Genomic DNA, 22,028 nt, shown 5'->3' with positions numbered 1-22,028 from the left:
CGTCCTCAGGCTCTTAAAAAAACAATTTTCAACCAACGCATTGCCAATTTCCTCCTTTAATCCCTCGAGGTTGCCTGGGATGTGTTCCAACTGGCCCAAAACTTTTGTGGGCCTTTCATCTTTTTGCTGTTGAAGTTTCAGGCCATCTTCAAGATTCTGATTTGTCAATTCTGGTGTGCTCTTTCTTGGTGGAAGAGCTAACTTCTGCAATCCAGTACAATGAAGCTGTAATAATCTTCCTTCCAAAATGAAGCTGTGATAATCTTCCGTCCAAAGCCAGCCGGTTAATTGCCATGGTCTAATGCAGAGTCCTTGGAAGAAGCAAAAAGGCAACTTTGATCCTTGCAGCCCACTCTGTCTAATCCAGCCAGTTATTAGATTTCACCCAAGCGTATTACGGGGCTATATTGCCAGCAACTAATTTACGAGACGCGTCACTGTAAATGGAAGGAAATGTCTCTCCGGATAATCTGATTGCGTTTAAAGTCTACCAGATGCTTGTCAAACGGGAATGATGACGTACCTTGTAAATCTAAATTGCAGTAACTCCTGCGGTGTGATAGCGCTTTTATTAAGTATCGTTCCCACTTACCATAGTGAATGCTGAATCGTTTGCATTTTTATTATTTTTAATTTCATCCACACAGCGTGATAAAAGACACAGGGGTGTTCATTTGGAAAACAAACTTTGTTGCCGGCTATGTGTGGTTTTTTTTGTAGAAGGCATAAATTGGTGAGGGAAGTGCAAGTGGCTCATTGTACATTGCAATGTCACGGAGACTGGGGATGCAGAACGAAGGCAATTCTGCTGATTTTGAGATTTGTTTTGTTTCCACCGGAATAGAGATGTGCTACAAATCCTACAATTCTCACCTAGCACCTTGTTCTGGTGTCACCTTAGAACAAAATTTCAAAATCTAATGTCCTGGTATTCTCTTCCTCCACCAAGCATCCTTTTTATGTTGAAGTGAAGATCGATCAGTGTCAACTGTGGCTCAGTGAGGAGTCTTCCAGCCTCTCAGTCACAAGGGCACGGTGGCATAGTGGTTAGCACCGCTGCCTCACAGCGCCAGGGAACTGGGTTCGATTCCCGGCCGAGGTCACTATCTGTGTGGAGTTTGCATATTCTCCCTGTGTCTACGTGGGTTCCCTCCGGGTGCTCCGGTTTCCTCTCACAGTCCAAAGTTGTGCCGGTGAGGTGGATTGGCCATGCTAAATTGACCCTTAATGTCCCAGGATGCGTAGCTTAGAGGGATTAACGGGGTAAATATCTGGGGTTGTGGGGATAGGACCTAGTGGGATTGTTGTTGGTGCAGACTTGATGAACCGTATGGCCTCCTTCTGCACTGTAGGGATTCTATAATTCTAAGATCATGGGTTTGTCCACAACAACTGGTTTGACACTTCAGTACAGTGCTGAGGAAGTGCAGCACTGTTGGAGATGCTGTATTTTGGTTGAGGTAGAAATTTGTGGTCACGCCTGCACTCTCAGGTGGTGTAAACAAAACCCATGACACTACCCCAAGAAGAACACAAGAGTTTTCCCCTGTGTTCTGGCCTTTATTCATCTTTGACGAGTGCCACTAAAACAGATCATTATCACATTGCTGTATATGGGATCCTGCTGTGCACAAATTGGCTGCCCCATTCCCTACATTGCAATAGTGACTACACTTCAGAAACATTTAGAATCATAGAGAATCATAGGATCATACAGTGCAAACAAAAGCAACTCAAGCCTATTCAAACTCTCTTCATAACTTAAATGTTCCATCCCAGGCAGCATCCTGGTGAATCTTCTCTGCACCCCCTCCAGTGCAATCACATCCTTCCTAAAATGTAGTGACCAGAACTACACACTGTAAGCTAGCTGTGGCCTCACCAAAGTTCTATACAACTGCAACATGACTTCCCTGCTTTTGTAGTCTAAGCCTCGATTAATAAAGGCAAGTGTCCCAGATGTCTTTTTCACCTCCCCACTAACATGCCCTTCCGCCTTCAGAGATCTGTGGGCAAACATGCCAAGGTTCCTTTGTTCCAAAGAACTTCATGGGCTGTAAATGTTTTTGGATGTCCTTTGGTTGTGAAGGGTGTTACATAAATGCCAGTGATCTCATTGAAACATAAAAGATGCCCAAATAGGTGGTTAGCTCAGGCGGTTAGAGCGTGACGCTGATAACACCAAGGTTGCAGGTTCTGTCCCCCTCCAGGTTCACTCGCGCCCAACGGTTGAAGCATAGAAGATGCTGAAGGGGCTTGACAAGGTGGACACTGAGAGGTTGTTTGCCCTGGTTTAATAATCCAAAGTACAAGGTCACAGAATATGAGATTGATCATGTTGGACTGAGATAAGGAGAAACTTCTCCATTCATAAGGGCTGAGAATCTTTAGACTTGTCTACCTCAGCGGTAGATGCTCTGCCATTGAATGTCCACGAGATTGACATTAATAGACTATTGATCTCCAAAAGAACCATGGGCTATGGGGACTGGGTAGGAGAGTGGAGTGAAGGCAGGAAAATCAGCTATGATCATATTGAATAGGCTTGAGGGACCAACTGATCCACTCCCGTTCCTATTTCTTGTGTTGTTATATAATCTCTTACACATTTATTCCCAGGGCTTCCCTCAGCCTTTCCATCCCTGACTATCCTACAAGCATTTAAAGTGTAATTTGGGATTCACTGAAACATTGCTTCAAAATGTCTTCTCCCTGATTCCTTTCAAACTTGGTCATACCTTGTGTTGTGTGTCTTAGGCTGTTACCTGTATTTCTCAATTTCAAATCAGCTGTGAAAAGCACTGACGATTTAAGAAATTTCCATAATTTCCTGTTGGGAATCTTAATTCCTGCAAAGGTGAAGCAGAATAATGAAAAGGTTCCTTTGCACTGCTTTGTCAGTGGTGTTAGAATCCCCCCCAAGGACACACTGTGTAACTGCATCCTTTATCATCTTACTTGCTTGTGCCGGTCAAGTTCCAGCTTTCAACACAGGTTTGCCAGCTGTTATTCCCTGAGAAGGTGTGGAGGCACCACAGTCTGCTGCAGACTGCCCCACGACAGTGGAATAAGGAGGAATAAAAGCCCAGACAGCAATCCCGGTTATGGGCAGCACGGTAGCAGAATGGGCGGCACGGAAGCACAGTGGTTAGCACTGCTGCCTCACAGCGCAAGGGACCCAGGTTCAATTCCAACCTCGGGTCACTGTCTGTGTGTAGTCTGCATGTTCTCCCCGTGTCTGCGTGGGTTTCTTCCGGGCGCTCCGGTTTCCTCCCACAGTCCAAAGATGTGTGAGTTAGGTTGATTGGCCATGCTAAATTGACCCTAGTGTTAGGAGGATTAGCAGGGTGTGGGATTACGGGAATAGGGCCTGGGTGGGATTGTGGTCAGTACAAACTCCATGGGCCGAATGGCCTCCTTCTGCACTGTAGGGATTTTATGATGACTGATACCAAGCTGCTCTCTTTTGAAGAGTGTGATCCTTACCATTCATGGGGGAGGGTAGATGGGGCATCAGTTTAACATCTAATCCTAAATACAGGAAAGAGAAATCATTTAGTGAGAAATACTTCTATTAAAGTTAAATATAGGGTGCGATCTTACCGGCTGTTCACGCCACACTCCCGATGCAGTGAGGTCGGAGAGTTTGGTGGCCAGCCAAATCTCCATTCACTGCAGCGGGATAGGAAAATCTCACCAGCGTGCACTGAGGTAAGATTCTTGAGAGAATTTATCAGCAATTATAATCATTTTGTTTTATTCTCATTGGCAAGTAGATCTCAAAATTATATCTGTCGGAATTAGTGCACAAACCATTAATGTACTTAAAGTTTTTTTAAAGTTTATTTATTTTGTCACAAGTAAGGCTTACATTTTTTATTATATTACATTACATTACTTGTATCATATTCCTCTCTCCATTATTTTAGCTACAGTGCTAGTCTATTAAAACAAAAGTAATTGTTGTGAAGGTGTGATGCGCGTTATCACACATGAGGCTTGAGATGCTCAGGAAATAAAGGCTTTTATTTGCTGTTACAACGAAGCTACTAATTATATACACGATCCCAGACTGAGGGGTCCCAGACAGAGCAGTGACCTTTATACCTCTCCCAGGAGGCGGAGCCCGACTGGGATGTACCGCAATAACTATAATCCAAGGTGTAACAGCCCAACCCTAACCCCAACAGCAACAAGTAGAACAACCCAACCCTAACCCCAACAGCAACATATATACGTACTTGTAGTACTGGCCAGACCCTGGCTCAGTACTATCCAGTGGGAACCAACGATGGTTCACCACAAGGTGTCAGGTGAGAAATTCTCCAGTCAGCAACTCTGTAGGATAAGGGCCTATAAATTTAGGATTCCCTATTTTTGTAACTTTCTACAGTCCTGCACAGCCCCTCACCTCAAGTTTCTTGTTTTCTATGACTCCAGCCTCCTGTGCATCTGTCAACACGGCCGTGCCCACAACCGCTTAGAATTCCATTCTCCAGAATCCCCTCCCTCAACCCATCCATATCTTTCATAAGAACATAAGAACTTGGAGCAGGAGTAGGCCATCTGGCCCCTCGAGCCTGCTCTGCCATTCAATAAGATCATGGTTGATCTTTTCGTTGTCTCAGCTCCACTTACCCACCTGCTCACCATAACCTTTGATTCCTTTACTGTTCAAAAATCTATCCTTGCCTTAAAAATCATTCAATGAGGTAGTCTCAACTGCTTCACTGGGCAGGGAATTCCACAGCTCTTTCTCCACTCTTTCTTCCTTCAAGACTCCTTGAAACCCAGCAAGCTTCTGGGTTACCCTCCTATTTAGCATGTCCACTACAACTCTCACTAATTTTTACAGATGCACCATAGAAAGCACCCTTTCTGGTTGTATCACAGCTTGGTATGGCTCCTGCTCTGGCCAAGACTGCAAGAAACTACAAAGGGTTAGAAAGAACATAGAACATAGAAAAACTACAGCACCAACAGGCCCTTCGGCCCACAAGTTGTGCCGAACACATCCCTACCTTCTAGACCTACCTATACCCTTCATCCTATTAAGCTCCATGTACTCATCCAGGAGTCTCTTAAAGGACCCAATTGAGTTCGCCTCCACCACCACTGACGGCAGCCGATTCCACTCGCCCACCACCCTCTGTGTGAAAAACTTACCCCTAGCATCTCCCCTGTACCTACCCCCCAGCACCTTAAACCTGTGTCCTCTCATAGCAGACATTTCCACCCTGGGAAAAAGCCTCTGAGAGTCCACCCGATCTATGCCTCTCAACATCTTATACACCTCTATTAGATCTCCTCTCATCCTTCGTCTCTCCAAGGAGAAAAGACCGAGCTCCCTCAGCCTATCCTCATAAGGCATGCCACTCAATCCAGGCAACATCCTTGTAAATCTCCTCTGCACCCTTTCAATCTTTTCCACATCCTTCCTATAGTGAGGTGACCAGAACTGAGCACAGTACTCCAAGTGGGGTCTGACGAGGGTCTTATATAGCTGCATCATTATCCCCGGACTCCTAAACTCAATCCCTCGATTGATAAAGGCCAGCACACCATACGCCTTCTTAACCACCACCTCCACCTGCGGGGCCGATTTCAGAGTCCTATGGACCCGGACCCCAAGGTCCTTCTGATCCTCTACAGTACTAAGAGTCTTTCCCTTTATGTTGTACTCCTTCATCCCATTTGACCTGCCAAAATGGACCACTACGCATTTATCTGGGCTGAAGTCCATCTGCCACTTCTCCGCCCAGTCTTGCATCCTATCCATGTCCCTCTGTAACTTCTGACATCCCTCCAGACTATCCACAACCCCACCAACCTTCGTGTCGTTGTGAACGTTGTGAACGTAGCCCAGTTCATCATGCAAACTAGCCTCCCGCCCATTGTCTCGGTCTACACTTCCCGCTACCTCGGAAAGCAGCCGGCGTAATCAAGGACCCCACGCACCCCGGACGCACTCGCTTCCACCTTCTTCCGTCAGGAAAAAGATACAGAAGCCTGAAAACACGTACCAACTGACTCAAGAACAGCTTCTTCCCTGCTGCCATCAGACTTTTGAATGGTCCTATCACACATTAAAAGCTGATCTTTCTCTTCACCTTATTGGTAACTGCAACACTGCATTCTGCACCCTATCTTTTCCTTCTCCTCTAGGTGTTCTATGATAGGTATGTTTTGTCTGTAACAGCTCGCAAGAAACAATACTTTTCACTGTATCCCAATACATGTGACAATAATAAATCAATTCAATCAATTCAATTTAATTCCTCCTTTGGCTTGGTGCGTGTTTTGCCTCGAAGGTTCCTGCAAGACACCTTGTCTCTAAGGCGCTATATAAATGCAAATCACTGTGGCCACTGAAATAGCAAAAAGAAGTAAGAACTGAAAAGAATTGGTTTGATCTAGAGAGTTATTAGAATTTGGGATGCTTCACATTGGGCGGCTGGCAAAACTGTGTCAACTGAAGACTTTGAAGCGGGATTTTAATAAGTGGGTATATAGAAAGAGCAGGGGACTGTATTAGACTGAAATAGGCACTGCTTCAAGAAAGATGTCCAAGGGAGATACCAGAACTGGGAAGTTATATCTAAAGGGGAAAGCTGGCAGGAGTACAATGGGATGAATGACCACTTCCTATACTGAAGTCTCTTTGATCTCTGCCTCACTTTCTCTTACAGATTTGCTACAAGCTTAACCGTATATGGAGCATTGACATTTTCCTTTCTTGTTTGCTTTTGCAGGGCGAGAGCGTTCTGACTGTGATCAAGGCAAAGGCTCAGTGGCCTGCTTGGCAACCTCTGAACGTGTAAGTGGGCAGACTTGCTATTTGAAAATATATATATTTTTGCAACATAATATGAGCTTCATCTTTGATCCTAGAGTTTTATGTCCAGGAACAAATCTTTTTCTTGCAAACCTTTCAGTGCCATGCATTTGGACTCCTTTGTGTGTGAATAATGCGCGGTTAGCTATCTCACAGCATATATTCTGTTTAATCTTTTGGGTTGTGGTGAATAGTCTTAATAATTAGAGCCAAACTTTTCAGAAGCGAAGTTAAGAAGGATTTCTACACACAAAATCCGGCTGCCCTCGTTCCAAGACCGGAAAATCCCACGCGAGGTCAGCGGATCTTTGCATGTTCCGCTCCCCCCGCCGCCCACTATGATTCCCGTGGTGGGCGGGACAGGAAAATTTTACCAATGTGTGGACAAAGTTTGGAACTCTCTTCCACAAATGTCAACTGATCAATTGTTAATTTTAAATCTGATCGTTGCTGGATTTCAAGGAGTCTTGAAGGGAGAAAGGATGGGGAAAGAGAAGGATGGGTTGAGGGAGGGAATTCTGGAGAATTCAAAGTGGTTGCGGGCACAGTCGCTAATGTAGAGACAGAAGGCTGGAGTCAAAGAAAAGATGAAATTAGAGGTGAGAGGCAGTGTAATACTGCAGAAAGTTACAAAAATAGGGAATCCTAAATTTATGGGCCCTTATCCAACAGAGTTGCTGACTGGAAAATTTCTCACCTTACAACAACTTTGCAACATTTATTTAAATTGATTTTTGTTAGCCAAAGGTTTTGAGCCGTTATTTCCAAGCTCTAGAGCATTGTACTCTGAGGGTAACCCTCGAATCGCTGGGGAACCTCCACCACCACCCCACCAATCCACCCCCCTCACCTCCCCCCAATCACCCCGAGCCCGCACAAAAGTACCCAGGTAAGTTTTGCATGGCAATTGCCCAGGATGTGCACATTTCTGGTGGGCAATTGTCCTGCACTGGGAAAGATCCGAAAAAGTAACTTAAATCATCAGCTTTGGATGGTTACGGCTGTGTCAAACCAACAGTTATCCAGAAAAAATTAGAAGAATTAAAGCTTCTCCCTTGTGGGTAACTATTGTACAAACTCACACAGATCCTGCACAGGACTCGTCACACAACCCTAAACCCCCAAAGGACTCCCTCCCCACCCCCAGCAGATTAAACCCCCCCACCACCAAACCCAAGGGATTACACCCGCCCAACAGGAACTCCCAACTCATGCATTCCCTCATCCCAAGATGTCCCTTTCCCCCCAACCCCCTCGCCACTACTAGGTAAGCCTCTCCCCCTTCCCTCCCCTAACGCTGGCCCAATTTTCACCTCCTTCCCCCCCACCTCCCTCCTCCCAGCCAGACTCCCCCACTGCACTTTGCCAACTCCACCCCCATCCCATGCCCCAAAGACGGGAGTCCCCTCCCCCCCAAATCCTGGCCCAACTCAACAACCACCCAAGGCCTGACCCTACCCAAACCTAAACACCACCACCCACAAATCCCACCTTCTCCCAATCCTGCCCACTTTCCCTACAAACCTGCCTCGTCAAAAACCTTTAAACCTAACTGGATCTTTAAACTTACCTGGTTTACGGCAGTTTGTGGCGTGGGCGAGATAGAATGCCCAGATATCCAGGAAAGAACTTCTGAGAAGAGTGGCAATCAAACTCAAATGCCACACCATCAGAAGGCAAAGGTGGGTATACAGAATTCAGTTGCAGATTAGTCATGATCTCGTTGAATGGGAGAATAGATTTGGGTGATAACTGGCCTCCCATTCCTTTGTTCCTATGAACAATCATTTCTCCTTATGAATAGAATTAGGAAGTATTGTGCATGTGCATGTGTAGTTATGGATGATGGAGATTTTTAGGGTGGCACAGTGGCACAGTAGCTAGCACTGCTGCCTCACAGTGCCAGGGACCTGGGTTCAATTCCCGGCTTGGATCACTGTCTGTGTGGAGTCTGTATGTTGTCCTCATGTCTGCGTGGGTTTCCTCCGGGTGCTCCAGTTTCCTCCCACAGTCCGAAAGACATGCTGGTTAGGTGCATTAGCCATGCTAACTTCTCCCTCACTGTACCCAAACAGGCGGCGTAGTGTGGTGACTAGGGGATTTTCACAGTAATTTCATTGCAGTGTTAACGTAAGCCTACTTGTAACACTAATAAATAAACTTTAAACTTACAACCCTTATAGTCATGACAAGCTAGGAGGCGGGGAACTACAGTTATAGAGAAAGGCCTAAGGTACTGGGGCTGTTTAGACTACAGAAGGGAAGACCACAAAGAGAGTTAATAGTTTTTTTTAAATTATAATGGGCAAGATAGAATGAATAAGGAAAACTGGCTAAGATCAGGAATCCATGTCAAGGGATGATTAATCTAAACTCATCACTCAGCATGCCAACAGAGGTTGAGAAAACATTCTTTGCATCGAGAGTTGTTGGATCATGGAATACTTGGCTGACGGGAATGGTTAAGGTGGTGATCTTTGCATTTTTGAAGGAAGAAAGGAGATAACTGTCTGCATCATAAGAAGGTACAGATGGCATGGGAAGAGAACGAAGGGGTGGTATTTGCTGGAAATTGCTTTCATATAGTGCTGGCATGTAGATGAAGGACTTCCTCTGAGGTTCTAGGGATAGTTTCCTTTAGTTTGGTTGAATGGATTTGTAAGTTTTAGCTCCAGCAACAAAAGATCAACAATATTACTGTAATAAGTTATCACAACAAATGATGCTTGACACCAGGAAGTCCTTTGCACCAGCATATTTTAAAGATATTTCATGTTTAATCTTTAGTAAGACACAATAACTTCTATTTGTGATTCATAAATTTTCCATTTAAATTATTCTGTTGGATACAGGCACACTAGTGCTTTGACACATTTTCTTCATTCATTATTTTGCTGCAGAAAGACATTTTGTTGAATCTTTTTGTCTTGCACTCATCAGGACAATCGTAAGAATACCAATGTCAAGGGAAACAACAACTTTATACTGTGTGTGAAGAGAGTGCTGATTGATTGGCTAGTGGGCTTTGATTGGTAGAGACATTGTTCTGGAGAATATACTCGTTGATGGTGACTGACAATTAACTGCCAAGCTTTGTTTGATTCTGATTGGCCAAGGCATTGTCTTGAGCAATGAACCAGTGAATGGCTATCACTTACGTTGTTTAGTTGAGATAGACACAATATTCTTTCTGCCTGCAAAAAACAGGGTCTTGTTTATTAATGCATGTAGCAAATATGCCACTGTGAGCCCGAATGACAAGCTTAAATTGGTTGTCATTGTAATTTTTAGCACACTGAGCATTATTTAGCAAATGTTGCCCAATCACAGAATCACATCTAATGTGGGGCACTGTGTTTTGAGTTCAGAGCAGTAGCCATTTGCTAGTTCATTTCTCAGGGTGATGCCTTGACCAATCAGAGTCAAGCTGCCTGATTTAAATTTTCAAACAATGCTTGGTAGTTAACTGTCAGTCAACGTTAACTGGTGCTTTCTCCATGGAAAGGCCTTTGTCATCAGGGTCCACTTGCCAAACAATCAGCATTCTCTTCTCAGATGGTACAAAGTTGTGGTTGCTCCTGACATTGGTATTCTTATGATTGGTCTAATGAGTGCAAGATGAAAAGTTGCCACAAAATGACTTTTTGCAGCAAAGAACAAAGAACAAAGAACAGTACAGCACAGGAAACAGGCCCTTCGGCCCTCCAAGCCTGTGCCGCTCCTTGGTCCAACTAGACCAATCGTTTGTATCCCTCCATTCCCAGGCTGCTCATGTGACTATCCAGGTAAGTCTTAAACGATGTCAGCGTGCCTGCCTCCACCACCCTACTTGGCAGCGCATTCCAGGCCCCCACCACCCTCTGTGTAAAAAACGTCCCTCTGATATCTGAGTTATACTTAGCCCCTCTCAGCTTGAGCCCATGACCCCTCGTGATCGTCACCTCCGACCTGGGAAAAAGCTTCCCACTGTTCACCCTATCTATACCCTTCATAATCTTGTACACCTCTATTAGATCTCCCCTCATTCTCCGTCTTTCCAAGGAGAACAACCCCAGTCTACCCAATCTCTCCTCATAGCTAAGACCCTCCATACCAGGCAACATCCTGGTAAACCTTCTCTGCACTCTCTCTAACGCCTCCACGTCCTTCTGGTCGTGCGGCGACCAGAACTGGACGCAGTACTCCAAATGTGGCCTAACCAGCGTTCTATACAGCTGCATCATCAGACTCCAACTTTTATACTCTATACCCCTTGAGCAGTACTCAAGTTCTATACTACCAAATGACTATTCATTGTTTTAATAAAGAGATTACAATCTCGGGTAAGAGAGTTGAATTTCAGACAAATGACGTAAAGCTTTTGAGCCCAAAAGTGATTTAGCAAGATGTTCTTGATTAATAAGGAGATCATGGGTTATGAGGAAAAGGCAGGAGAATGGTGATGAGAAAAATATCAGCCATGATTGAATGGTGGAGCACCCTCGATGAGCCGAGTGGCTTCATTCTGCTCCTATGTCTTATGGTCTTATGTTACTGGGGTGAGGTACTTCAGCTATGAGGAGAGGATTTAGGACTGATCCCTAGAAGAAGCTAAGAGGTGATGTGTTGGAGGATTTCAAGATAAGTTTCTGAAGAGTAGATAGAGGCAGCAAATCCCTCTGCCACGTAGGTCAATAACCAGGGGCCATAGATTTCAAACCATTGGCACAAGATCCAGAGATAAGATGAGAGTTTTTTCTTGTGGGGATCTGGAATGCTCCATCTGAAAAGGTGATGGAAACTGACACCCTATATAATGCTCAAAGGGAGTTGGAAAGGAACACAAAGATGAAAAGGAAGTTTCAGTTATGCAGCACCTTTCATGACCACCAAATCTCTCAAAGCATCTTACACCCATTAAAGAACGTTTTGAGGTGTACTCGTTGTTGTCGGAAATGTGGCAGACAATTTGTACCCATCAAGAGCATTATGATCACAGAATTATAGATTCATAGAATCCCTACAATGCAGAAGGAGACCATTCAGCTCATCGAGCATGCACTGACAACAATCCCACCCAGGCCCTATCCCCATAACACCATGTATTTACCCTGCTTGTCCTCCTGACACTAAGGCACAATTTAGCATGGCCAATCAACCTAACCTTTGGACTATGGGAGGCAGAAGTCCCTTCACCAAAATCACTTTATTTACAAGTCTGACGACAGCACATAGAGTGCTTTCAGTTAGTAGTCTACACTAGGAGTCCCAGAGGAACTGACACCCTTGGTTAAGTACAAAGTAAGAGGCTCCCTGATTAGCCCATCAATTTGACCCTTAATCCGGGAGTTCATATTCTAACAGGCCCACCTCAATTGCCTGATTAAAGTTGTTATAGGGAGGAGACCGGAGCACCCGGAGGAAACCCACGCAGACATGGGGAGAACATGCAAACTCCTCACGGACAGTCACCCAAGGCCGGAATTGAACCCGGGTCCCTGAGGGGCCATGGAGGTGGGTGAAGGGGCATAGGTAGGCATGGATGGTGAGGGGCCAAGGGGGTTGGGTGGAGTAATATAGCTTGCCAAGGGGTCATAGGTAAGACATTCAAAACTTTCCTTTCTAAAGGATTCCTCATCCAGACTATGGTTCATGAGGCTCCTGAGGGATTGTGAACTGCAAGTGCTTGAAAAGTTAGCCGAACTGCATGAGACTTGTGGAGGGTTTGGAGATTCCTAAACCTGCAATGGAGCTGACCTGGTTAGGAGTGCAGGGTGTGGTCTTGCAACCTGCACCAGCCTGCATCTCTGACTCCCTGCTGGTGAAAATGGGGGTGCCGAGAATCGGGCTTGGAATGCCGGAATCGGGTCACCGCTATCATTTTAAGGGTGCACAAAGTCTCTCTGGCTCTGCGAAAATTCGCCTCAACATCTCCGTTTTTGTCATCCAGCTTTGTTTTGGTTTTGATGTCTGTGTGAAATGCTTTGGGGTGTTTTCCCATAACACATGCTCCACATAAATGTTCCTGTTGTAGATGAGGGGGATGTGGAAAGCACTGGGGTTTAGGGAGGTCATTCCAGAGCACTGGGCTGGGGAGCAGGAGCGCCTGTCTGCCAATGGTAGGTAAGGATGGAGAAAGGGAGGGTGGGATGCACAGGAGACTGAAATTTGCAAAACAGAGGATTTATGGGATGAGGGAAGAGGATTTGGCACAGTAATAGGTTACAGAATAAGAGAGGGGAAAGGCCAGGATACATTTCTTTACGTTGAGCCTTTGATGGACCAAGATTCAGTGGACTATTGGAGTGATGGGTGGGCATGATTTGGTACAAGCTGGGATATCTGTTCACCAGGATTGTGTTTTTCATACACTGATGTTTTCAGAGAGAGGAGGACCAGAGAACATCCAGGAGAGCAAGGGGACAAAGGCATGGGTGAGCATTCTAATCGAGAGTGGGATCAAGTGGGACAATGTTACAGGGGTGAAATGAAATGGTTCCTGTGACAAAGCGGATCATGTTTTGATAAGCTCAGATGGAAGTCAAATAGGATGTTGAGACGAAGAATTTCTTCAGCCTGAAAGAAGGGATAAAGCAAGGAGAGTTCTTAGAGGAAGAGGCAGCAGGAAATTACTTCCAAATGTTTTGCATGAAAAAACTTCAGCTGTGATATTCAGCCAGGAAATGTAGGAACTCACCATTCACTACACTTGGACATTCTAATGGATTTTGCTCTGGATCTTACTGTAAAACAGTGCACTTTACAGGATATCTGACACCTAATGTGTCTCCTTAACAATCAGATTGAAGAATCATTAGATCATAAGTGAGCAGTGCAGAGTTAGAACCAGAAAGTGTCAGATAGATTATTAATTTCAATGTGAAATGGAAAGAGAAACAGAGAGGAAAAGAAAGTTTAGATTAAGAGAGAGGGAGAGAAAGAAACAAAACCTAATTAAGCACTATTTAAACATTTTGTAATAACTCCACGGAGGCGAAAAGTCCCGTCACCAAGTTACTTTATTTACACCATACATCTGTACACAGCCAGCTCTCCAGTTGCTCCCTGCTGAATGCAGGCTGGGAGTCTGACACACCTGCTTTAAATAGGGAGCATGAGGCTCCCTGATTTAACCATCAATTAAGACTCATCAGGTCGTTCATACTCTTGCAAGCCATCCTCATTAGCCTGGCTGAAGTCATCACACATTTAAAATAATCTCTAATAATAATTAAATTCTGAAATAATGAAACTCCACACCAGTTAATTTTCAGTGTCAGTAACGCTGTTTGGCAGGATCGCACTAATCAACTTTCATGGGAAAATTGGAATGGCTTTTGCAGGTCACAGTTTCTCCAAGTGCTGAGCAGCCAATAATCTCGAAATACCTCCTCCAAAAAATGTACACTCTCTCAATTCTGCCCTCTTGGAAACCCCTGATTTTAATCACTCCACCATTGGCATCTGTGCCTTCAGCGGCTAGACCTTCAGCTCTGAAGTTTCCACCCAAACTTCACTGCCTGTTTACCTCCCTCTTCTCCTTTTAAGACCTTTGAAAGCCATGCAGGTCCCCCCACTCCCGAGACGTGAGCACAATAAACTGGACTGAATCTCCCAGTTGCTGCACTGTTTGAGGTGCCATATTTCACAGGAGACAATAAACCGAGGCCTGATTTAACCTCTCAGCCAAAGATCCCATTTCGAAGAAGAGTTGGAGAGTTCACCCTGGTGTAATACAGATCCCTTAAACAACATCAGTAAAACGGTTGTCTTGACATTATTGCATTGATTATTTGGGGATCTTGCTGTGCACAAATTGGCTGTCGTGTCCCCTATGTTTCAACAGTGGCCACACTTTATAAGTACTTCAAATGGCGGCAAAGCACTTTGGGGTGTCCTGAGGTTGTGAAATGCCAGGCTTTCTCAAAGTATTGGATCCTACTTCTTCTAACCTCTTACTTTAAAAGAAAATCAACTTAACATCAGAGAGTTGGTGATGTATGACATTAGTTTCTCTGGCTATTGATTAACACTCTCCTTTTTATCACTTGACGACTCACGTTGGTGGGACAAACTAATTTCCTATTAAGTATTTAAAGGTTCAGCTTCAAAATTAAGCAAAAGAAAACTTCGTCAGCGTATTAATTATAAAGTCAATCCCATGAATATCTAAACAGCAGCATTATTGAAACTATTTTACCCTGCACAGAATAGACTGCTAATGAATTGGATACCACTGAATTAATTCAAACCTTTCAATGTCCATAGTTCTCTTCTTAGAGAATTAAATCCAGATTTCCGTGGGAAAGGCAGGAAGGACGTAATGGAGAGCAGCAAGGAAGGGGCGGCATCCCTACAAGCGGCAATTCCCATTAATGGAATGGCTTTGGAAACACAGATCTGATTTCCCTTGGTGTCCCTTGAGTGCAGGCCTATTAACTCGGCAGAAATATACATTCAAAGAGTTTTGGAATACAATAGGCTGCAGAGGGATTTATGCTCTCAGAGGTGCTCCATGAAAGGAGATTACCACTCTTTGCGCCATTAAGGCTTTATTTGCGGATTCCTTTTCTCCCCCCGTTTATTTAATTATCTATTTTGACACAGTTTTACTTTCACAATCATCATATGCGCTGTGTGCCATTAAATAATCTCCCGCAGAATTTACACCTTTAGCTGCGGAGCCTTCAATAGGGAAGGCTGTATCAGTATTTCAAGCGAATGAATTTTAAAGGCTCATTTTAAGCAGAAGAGAAGATATTTTATTTGAAGTATAACAGGATTATAATAGCGCCTCATGAATAAGTACAGTACAGAAGGGCACAGCTGAAATCTAATCAGGGCCATCTACTGACCTGCTGTTGCTAATTAAATCTTTCTTTACTTCTAAGCCAGAGAGCTCATTGCTATTCTTCAGAGAGGGAAGAAAAATTAGGAGCAAACTCTGACATTTATACGTAAATAGCCTTTTATTATTTGGTTTAGTTTCTGATTTTTAATTGCATTCCTCGGCTTTGCTATTTCCACACTCTCAAACTTTAATTTAAATGGAAAGGAAAAGCTTACAATTTGGCATTTCTCTGCCTGTGTTCTCGCCAGAACAGTTAAATAAATTGATCTGCCAGAATTAGCGGCCAGAATGTCATATCGACAGCATTTGTTTATTCTGAGGGCATGCTGAGGGCATCATTGGCAAGGCTGGCATTTAATGCCCATTCCTTGAGAAGCTGATTGGCTTCTTTCTGGAACCACTGCAGTCCATGTGGTGTAGATTGCAAAATGGTTAGGAAGGGAGCTGCTGGTGTCTTTTCAAATTTTCTGCCTATTCAGAAACGTTCTTACGTGCCTGTTTTAAATAAAGGAATCCAAAACCTGTTTGCACAATCTGTGTTTCTATCCGTACAACAACGCAACAGAGTGTCCAGCAGTGGTCAAACAGCCTGGCAGCAAGATTAAGTAATGATGTGGAGATGCTGGTGTTGGACTAGGGTAAACACAGTAAGAGTTTTAACAACACCAGGTTAAAGTCCAACAGGTTTATTTGGTAGCTAATTACTCAAGGATGGATGTAAGTAAGAGGCTTGTTGGTTGACGAAGCTTACAGGATCTACATACCACTTCAATTGTTGGCGCACTCACTAGAATATCGATGCCCAAGCAAAACATGTGGAAGGTGTTGTCTTCTACATGCTCTGAGGGAGTGCCCTGCTTTCCAGCAATTCTGCAAGGCATGTGGCAGAACAGGCCTCTGGCAGCCGCACTGAAGCAAAGATTGACGCAGTTACAAAGAGGCTTGCATTGATCCAAACAGGCTGCCCACTTCAGGTATCTTTAAGCAATAGAGTTAAACATCTGGGACCCAGTCAGAAACATATACATGAGGCGATTGACAAAGCAGGAAATGAGGATGGTGTGCGTGATGAGATGCAGTGAACACATGTTTCATACCATCAATCTCATGGAAGACATAGACATGATCACACCATCAAAAGCGTCTGGCAAGATTCACATTATTTATCCTAAGAAAGTTGCCAACAATTCGTTATTAGCAAAGAGTGACTCAAGGGCAAGTGCCAACATACTACCTCTGTGGATCACGAAACCTGGTGCAATACTACTTTCAGCGTACAATAGTTCACTCATTGCATATTTCTGGAGTGCAAGTACAATCAATCCTCCTGGGTGTCACAAATGTTTGACATCGGGGAGGTTATACACCCAGTGATTGTAGGTCTATTGGAATTCCATGACCTCACACTAATGACAATCTTTCTAATCAGTGGGACCTTCTGCGGCAGATCAACCTCAGAAACAACTCCTGTCACCTCAGTTTGTGACCAAATATCAAGATATCCAGAATGTTTGACAAATTTGGCTGTTTCAAGGGAGCTGTGATGTTAGGCTTACAGGAGAATGCAAGTCCATCAACTAATCTGCCATTTTTTTGTGCAACACAAAAGCCAGCAGCTGCGAGAGGAAATGGCAAAAGATTCTACACTGCAGAAACAGGAGGTGGTAGCGTAGTGGTGTTGTGACTGGACTAGTAATTCAGAGGCCCAGGGTAATGGTCTGGGGACCTGTGTTTGAATCCCACCACGGCAGATGGTAAAATTTGAATTCAATATGAAATCATTGTCAATTGTTGTGAAAACCCATCTAGTTCGCTAACGTTTACCTGGTCTGGCCTATATGTGACTCCAGAATTTGGTTGACTCTTAAATGCCCTGAAATGGCCTAGCAAACCACTCAGGGTAATTAGAGATGGGCAATAAATGCTAGCCCAGCCAGCAATGCCCATATACCCTGAACAAATTTTAAAAAACATCATTGAAGAATGGCTTGATTTAACTCAGCATGTCCGCAAATTTTGGCCGGGAAGAGATGAGTCTCTTGGTCAGGGACGAACAGTAACATTGAAGTCAAGAAGTCCAAGGCAAGTCAAGAGCATATGTCAAGTCAGTACAAAGATCCATTGCTTCCACATGACGCTCTTACCCATCCTTTGGGTAGAGGGTCCAAAATTGCATCCAACCTTTTTCATATCCGTGGCACTGACTTCATCGTCAAGCACTCCATTTCTTGACAATTGAACAATATGTCAAGCACAACTGTCGTGCATGTTCTATAAGTGCTATTTTCAGTTTATTTGTTGTCCCTAGAGGGATCATTAAGGTAGCAGTTCACAATTTGTTAGTAAGCCATTTCAGGAGATGTGTGAGAAGTGGAATATCTTCTCCTCATTATTCTTGATCTAACAGCCTAGATGAACAAATGATTCACATGGTGAAATCCCTACTTCTCAAATGCAGATAGATCAAGTATGTTCTATATATTGCAATGTTACATCTGAGAGCAAAATCATTAAGTGCAACTATTCCATTACTGGCAGACCTTACCTTTGGTAAACTGGTGTGTAATAATTTAACTACTCTTGCCCATTTTCCTCCCTTGGAAACAAGAGATCAACTCTTACAATTTTAAGAAAGGTGATCAGCCTGTACAATAAAGTTAGTAAGAAGTCTCACAACACCAGGTTAAAGTCCAACAGGTTTATTTGGTAGCAAATACCATAAGCTTTTGGAGCGCTGCTCCTTCGTCAGATGGAGTGGAAATGTCATTTCCACTCCATCTGATGAAGGAGCAGCGCTCCGAAAGCTTATGGTATTTGCTACCAAATAAACCTGTTGGACTTTAACCTGGTGTTGTGAGACTTCTTACTGTGTTCACCCCAGTCCAACGCCGGCATCTCCACATCAATAAAGCTACAACAGAGTTGCCAAGTTTGCAGTTGGAACAGGTTTGCATCCAGGGTCCCACAGAAGGTTCCTGGCAACCAATTGAGATGATGAGGATTTGTTTGGAACTATGGTCCAATGAAGTAATAACACACAAAGGCGCAACAGTGAGGCTCAACCAAGGACAAATCAGATCTATTTCAGCTCCCCAACCACTATACAGTCATACTGCATCCAAGACAATATCCCAAGTGCAAACAGGGACGCCATCCGAAAATGTCCCACGGATCACCGTGAGCAATTACTGAAACTTCCAGACAAAAGGGTTATCTTGAGTCCATTCTTGCCATCTGCAGGAATGGCGGCAGGGTCTTAAGATCAGACAAAACTTGGAAGTCGTGAATCTCGCCAGTGAAATCACGCCTTTTGATTTTTGCCATACCTCACCAACAATATAATTAGATTCATGCCCATAATGGACGTGCACATGATTTAAATACATTTCCATACATCAGCGTATTATTAAAGATCCTCCCCCCACCGTATATTGAGTCCTTGCCGTATTTTCAAACTGTATGTCATGTCATGATGTCATGTTGGCGCGATTTACAACAGGTTCATCCAGGCATGTACCCATGATGGAGATTCTCTCAAGGATGTAAAGGTGAGTATAATCCCTGGGGGAGAGGAGCATGGCCAGGCAATGGCCTGGCAATGCCCCCTGCACTGCCCACTGGCACAGGTTGGCACATCCAGTTTGGCACCATGCCAACCTGGCAGTGCCAACCTATGCTGGGGCAGTGCCAGTGGGAGCTTCATGGGGGGGAGTGGGGTGATTCATTCACATGTGGTGATGGGCAGAGGTGAATGTGAGAGCTGGGATGCCAGCGACGGCTGTGTGGGTGGGGGGTTGGGGGGAAGGGTTCCGATGTTCAGGTGAAAGGAAGGGGGGCTGCCGGCACTGACTTTTGGGGAGGGAGGAGGGAGGAAGGAGTCTGATGTTTGGGAAAAAGTAGTGCTGGCATTGACTGTTGGGGTTTCGGGGCAGGGTGAGGTGCTGGTTTCAGTCGTAATTCGGGAGGTATTATCAAGGTATTCATAGTCTAAGGGGTTCAACGGCAAGTATTGGTTAACTACTAGAGACCGTGTACAATGGTACACTGAAGGCCCAAGCTAGAATCTGTTTCCATGCTTGCTTCGACACACAGCTCTGTCCAACACTGCACTGATTCCTATGTGTGGATCATGTGCTCTCTTACACCACTGAATGAATGGCCCTGTCACTCAGTTCCACATAAACTCTTTATGTGCCAGACCCTTATACTACAGTTAAGAAGACATGCAGGATTTTTTTTAATCTGTAGCTTTTAAGAGCAGGGAGGTTATGTTAGAACTGTCGCATCACTAGTTAGGCCATAGCTGGAACATTGTGTATTGTTCTGGCCACTGCAATAGAAAAGGTACATAGGAAATTTTTATAAGGATGTTGCCGGGAACTGATAATTTGAGCTTTTATTGAAAACTTTAATAGTCTGGGGTTATTTTCTTTGCAACAGAGGAGACTGAAGGAATTTTAATTGAGGTCTATAGAATTATTTGGGAACAAAGTGGAAAGGAAGTACCTATTTACTCTTCACAGAGAGGAAAACATGCCTGAAATTAATTGACAGAACAATTAGAGGGGAGTTGAGAAAATCTTTAATCTAGAGGTTGGCGGGAATCTGGAACTCAGTACCAGAAAGGATGATTATCTAGAAACCCAGGCCGGATTTTTAAAAAAACTTGACTATGAACCTGAAGTGTGGAGTCAAGAGGTTGGACATGGGATTAGGTTGGGTAGCTCTTTTTTTGTCTGTCGACACCAAATTTCCACTTCTGTGCAGTTAGTGTGTCACATTGCCATGTTTCCTTGAGACAGCGCCCATTCTCGTGGAAAGAAATTTCAAGGTGTAAATTGGTTCAGAGATTCTTAAAACACCACAGTGGGTTCCTGTGCAAGTTTGGATACAAGTAAAGAATAAAGAGATTGCAGAAATGAAATCCTTCTGCCAAATTGCCTCCTTATGTGTTGTAAAATTCTGTAGTCTTAATTTTACCATCGGGGATGTGATGTAGGGGGTGGGGGGATGGGATTTTTATTCAAATTGGGCTAAAGTAAATGGAGTGGGAGTGCAGAGGGGAGGGGTGAGGGGGAGGGGTGGGTGGAGATGGCTGTGAATAGGTGTCCCAAAATGAATGCCACTTACCCACCACCACACATTCCGTTAGGTTAACATTGGTGTTTGTGATTCTGTGTAAAGTTCAAGGGTTTGTATGCATTGGTGTTCACACACGGAGCACTGGTGCTTGCATGCATTGGATTTCTCTTTGCCTATTCACATCCCGACTATCCAAGTTGGATAGTCGAGCACTTCTGCCGCATACAAAGGCGAGCAGAAATCTGGAACAGCACTCATGCAAAAGTCTGTTGAGGTTGAAATGGGGGGTGGGGGGGGTGAGGGGGTGGGGGGGGGGGGTGTGGGGAGGTGGAGGGGGGGGTCAACTGAAAATTTCAAACCTGAGATTGATAGATTTTTGTTCGGCAGAAGTATTAAGGGTTACAGAACCGATGCTGGTAAATAGAGTTAAGATCCAGAGCTAAAACAGAAAATGCTGGAACATCTCAGCAGGTCTAACAGCATCTGTGGAGAGAGAATAGAGCCAACATTTCCAGTCCAGGTGACCCTTTGTCAGAGCTGCTCTGATAAAGGGTCATCCAGACTCAAAATGTTAGCTCAATTCTCTCTCCACGGATGCTGTCAGACCTGTCGAGTTTCTCCAGAATTTGCTGTTTTTGTTTCAGATTCCAGCATCCGTAGTATTTTGCCTTTAAGATCCAGAGCAGCCTAATATGAGTGAATGGCAGAGCAGGATTGAGGGGCTGAATGGCCTCCTCCTGTTCTAATGTCCCTGTGATTGTTCATCTATGTGTGGCGGGGGTGAACAAAATGAATTACTTTCACAAGTTAGTTTTTGTCGTCAGCAACATAGGTGAATATTTAATCTTCTGTCCCATTCCTGGTCTGATCTCTCTATCCTGGGCTTCCTGTGAAGTTCACTGTAGGTTTGGGGAACAGCATGTCATCCTTCAGTTAGGCACTTTACAGCCTTCTGGACACATCATTGAGTTCAACAACTTCTGATCATTCAGTTCATGCCATTTGGTCGTATCCCTTTAAAGAGGGGACACGTTAGTGAAATTAGTTTCTGATGGATGACTCAGTCATCCTAATTGCCAATTAAAAGAATAGAAATCTGTTTTCATGTTAAAATAATTGGTGATAATATAACTCTACTTGAGTAGATTATAGATTGCATGCCAGCAACAGAATCATGCAACTAAACCATAGTGAGTAGATATGGTTGTCGTGGAAACCAAAAAAAGCAAATAATTAAAGATAAATTTCAAGACATACTTGAAATGATTAAAGGCTTATGAA

General features: G+C 44.2%; 1 protein-coding gene across 2 annotated transcripts in view; it reads left to right on the top strand.

The window, feature by feature from the left end:
- spon1b (spondin 1b) overlaps positions 1-22,028 on the top strand; it is a 334,634-nt gene that overhangs the window by 252,441 nt on the left and 60,165 nt on the right. For both annotated transcript variants that reach the window (XM_078220918.1, XM_078220916.1), the window contains one exon: positions 6,753-6,817. In XM_078220918.1, coding sequence (XP_078077044.1) covers positions 6,753-6,817 — 65 coding nt within the window. The remainder of the gene's footprint in view (positions 1-6,752; positions 6,818-22,028) is intronic.

Source organism: Mustelus asterias, chromosome 9 (genome assembly GCF_964213995.1).
Source record: "Mustelus asterias chromosome 9, sMusAst1.hap1.1, whole genome shotgun sequence".
NCBI classification, from domain to species: Eukaryota; Metazoa; Chordata; class Chondrichthyes; order Carcharhiniformes; family Triakidae; genus Mustelus; species Mustelus asterias.
This window is presented reverse-complemented; position numbering and strand designations above follow the sequence as displayed.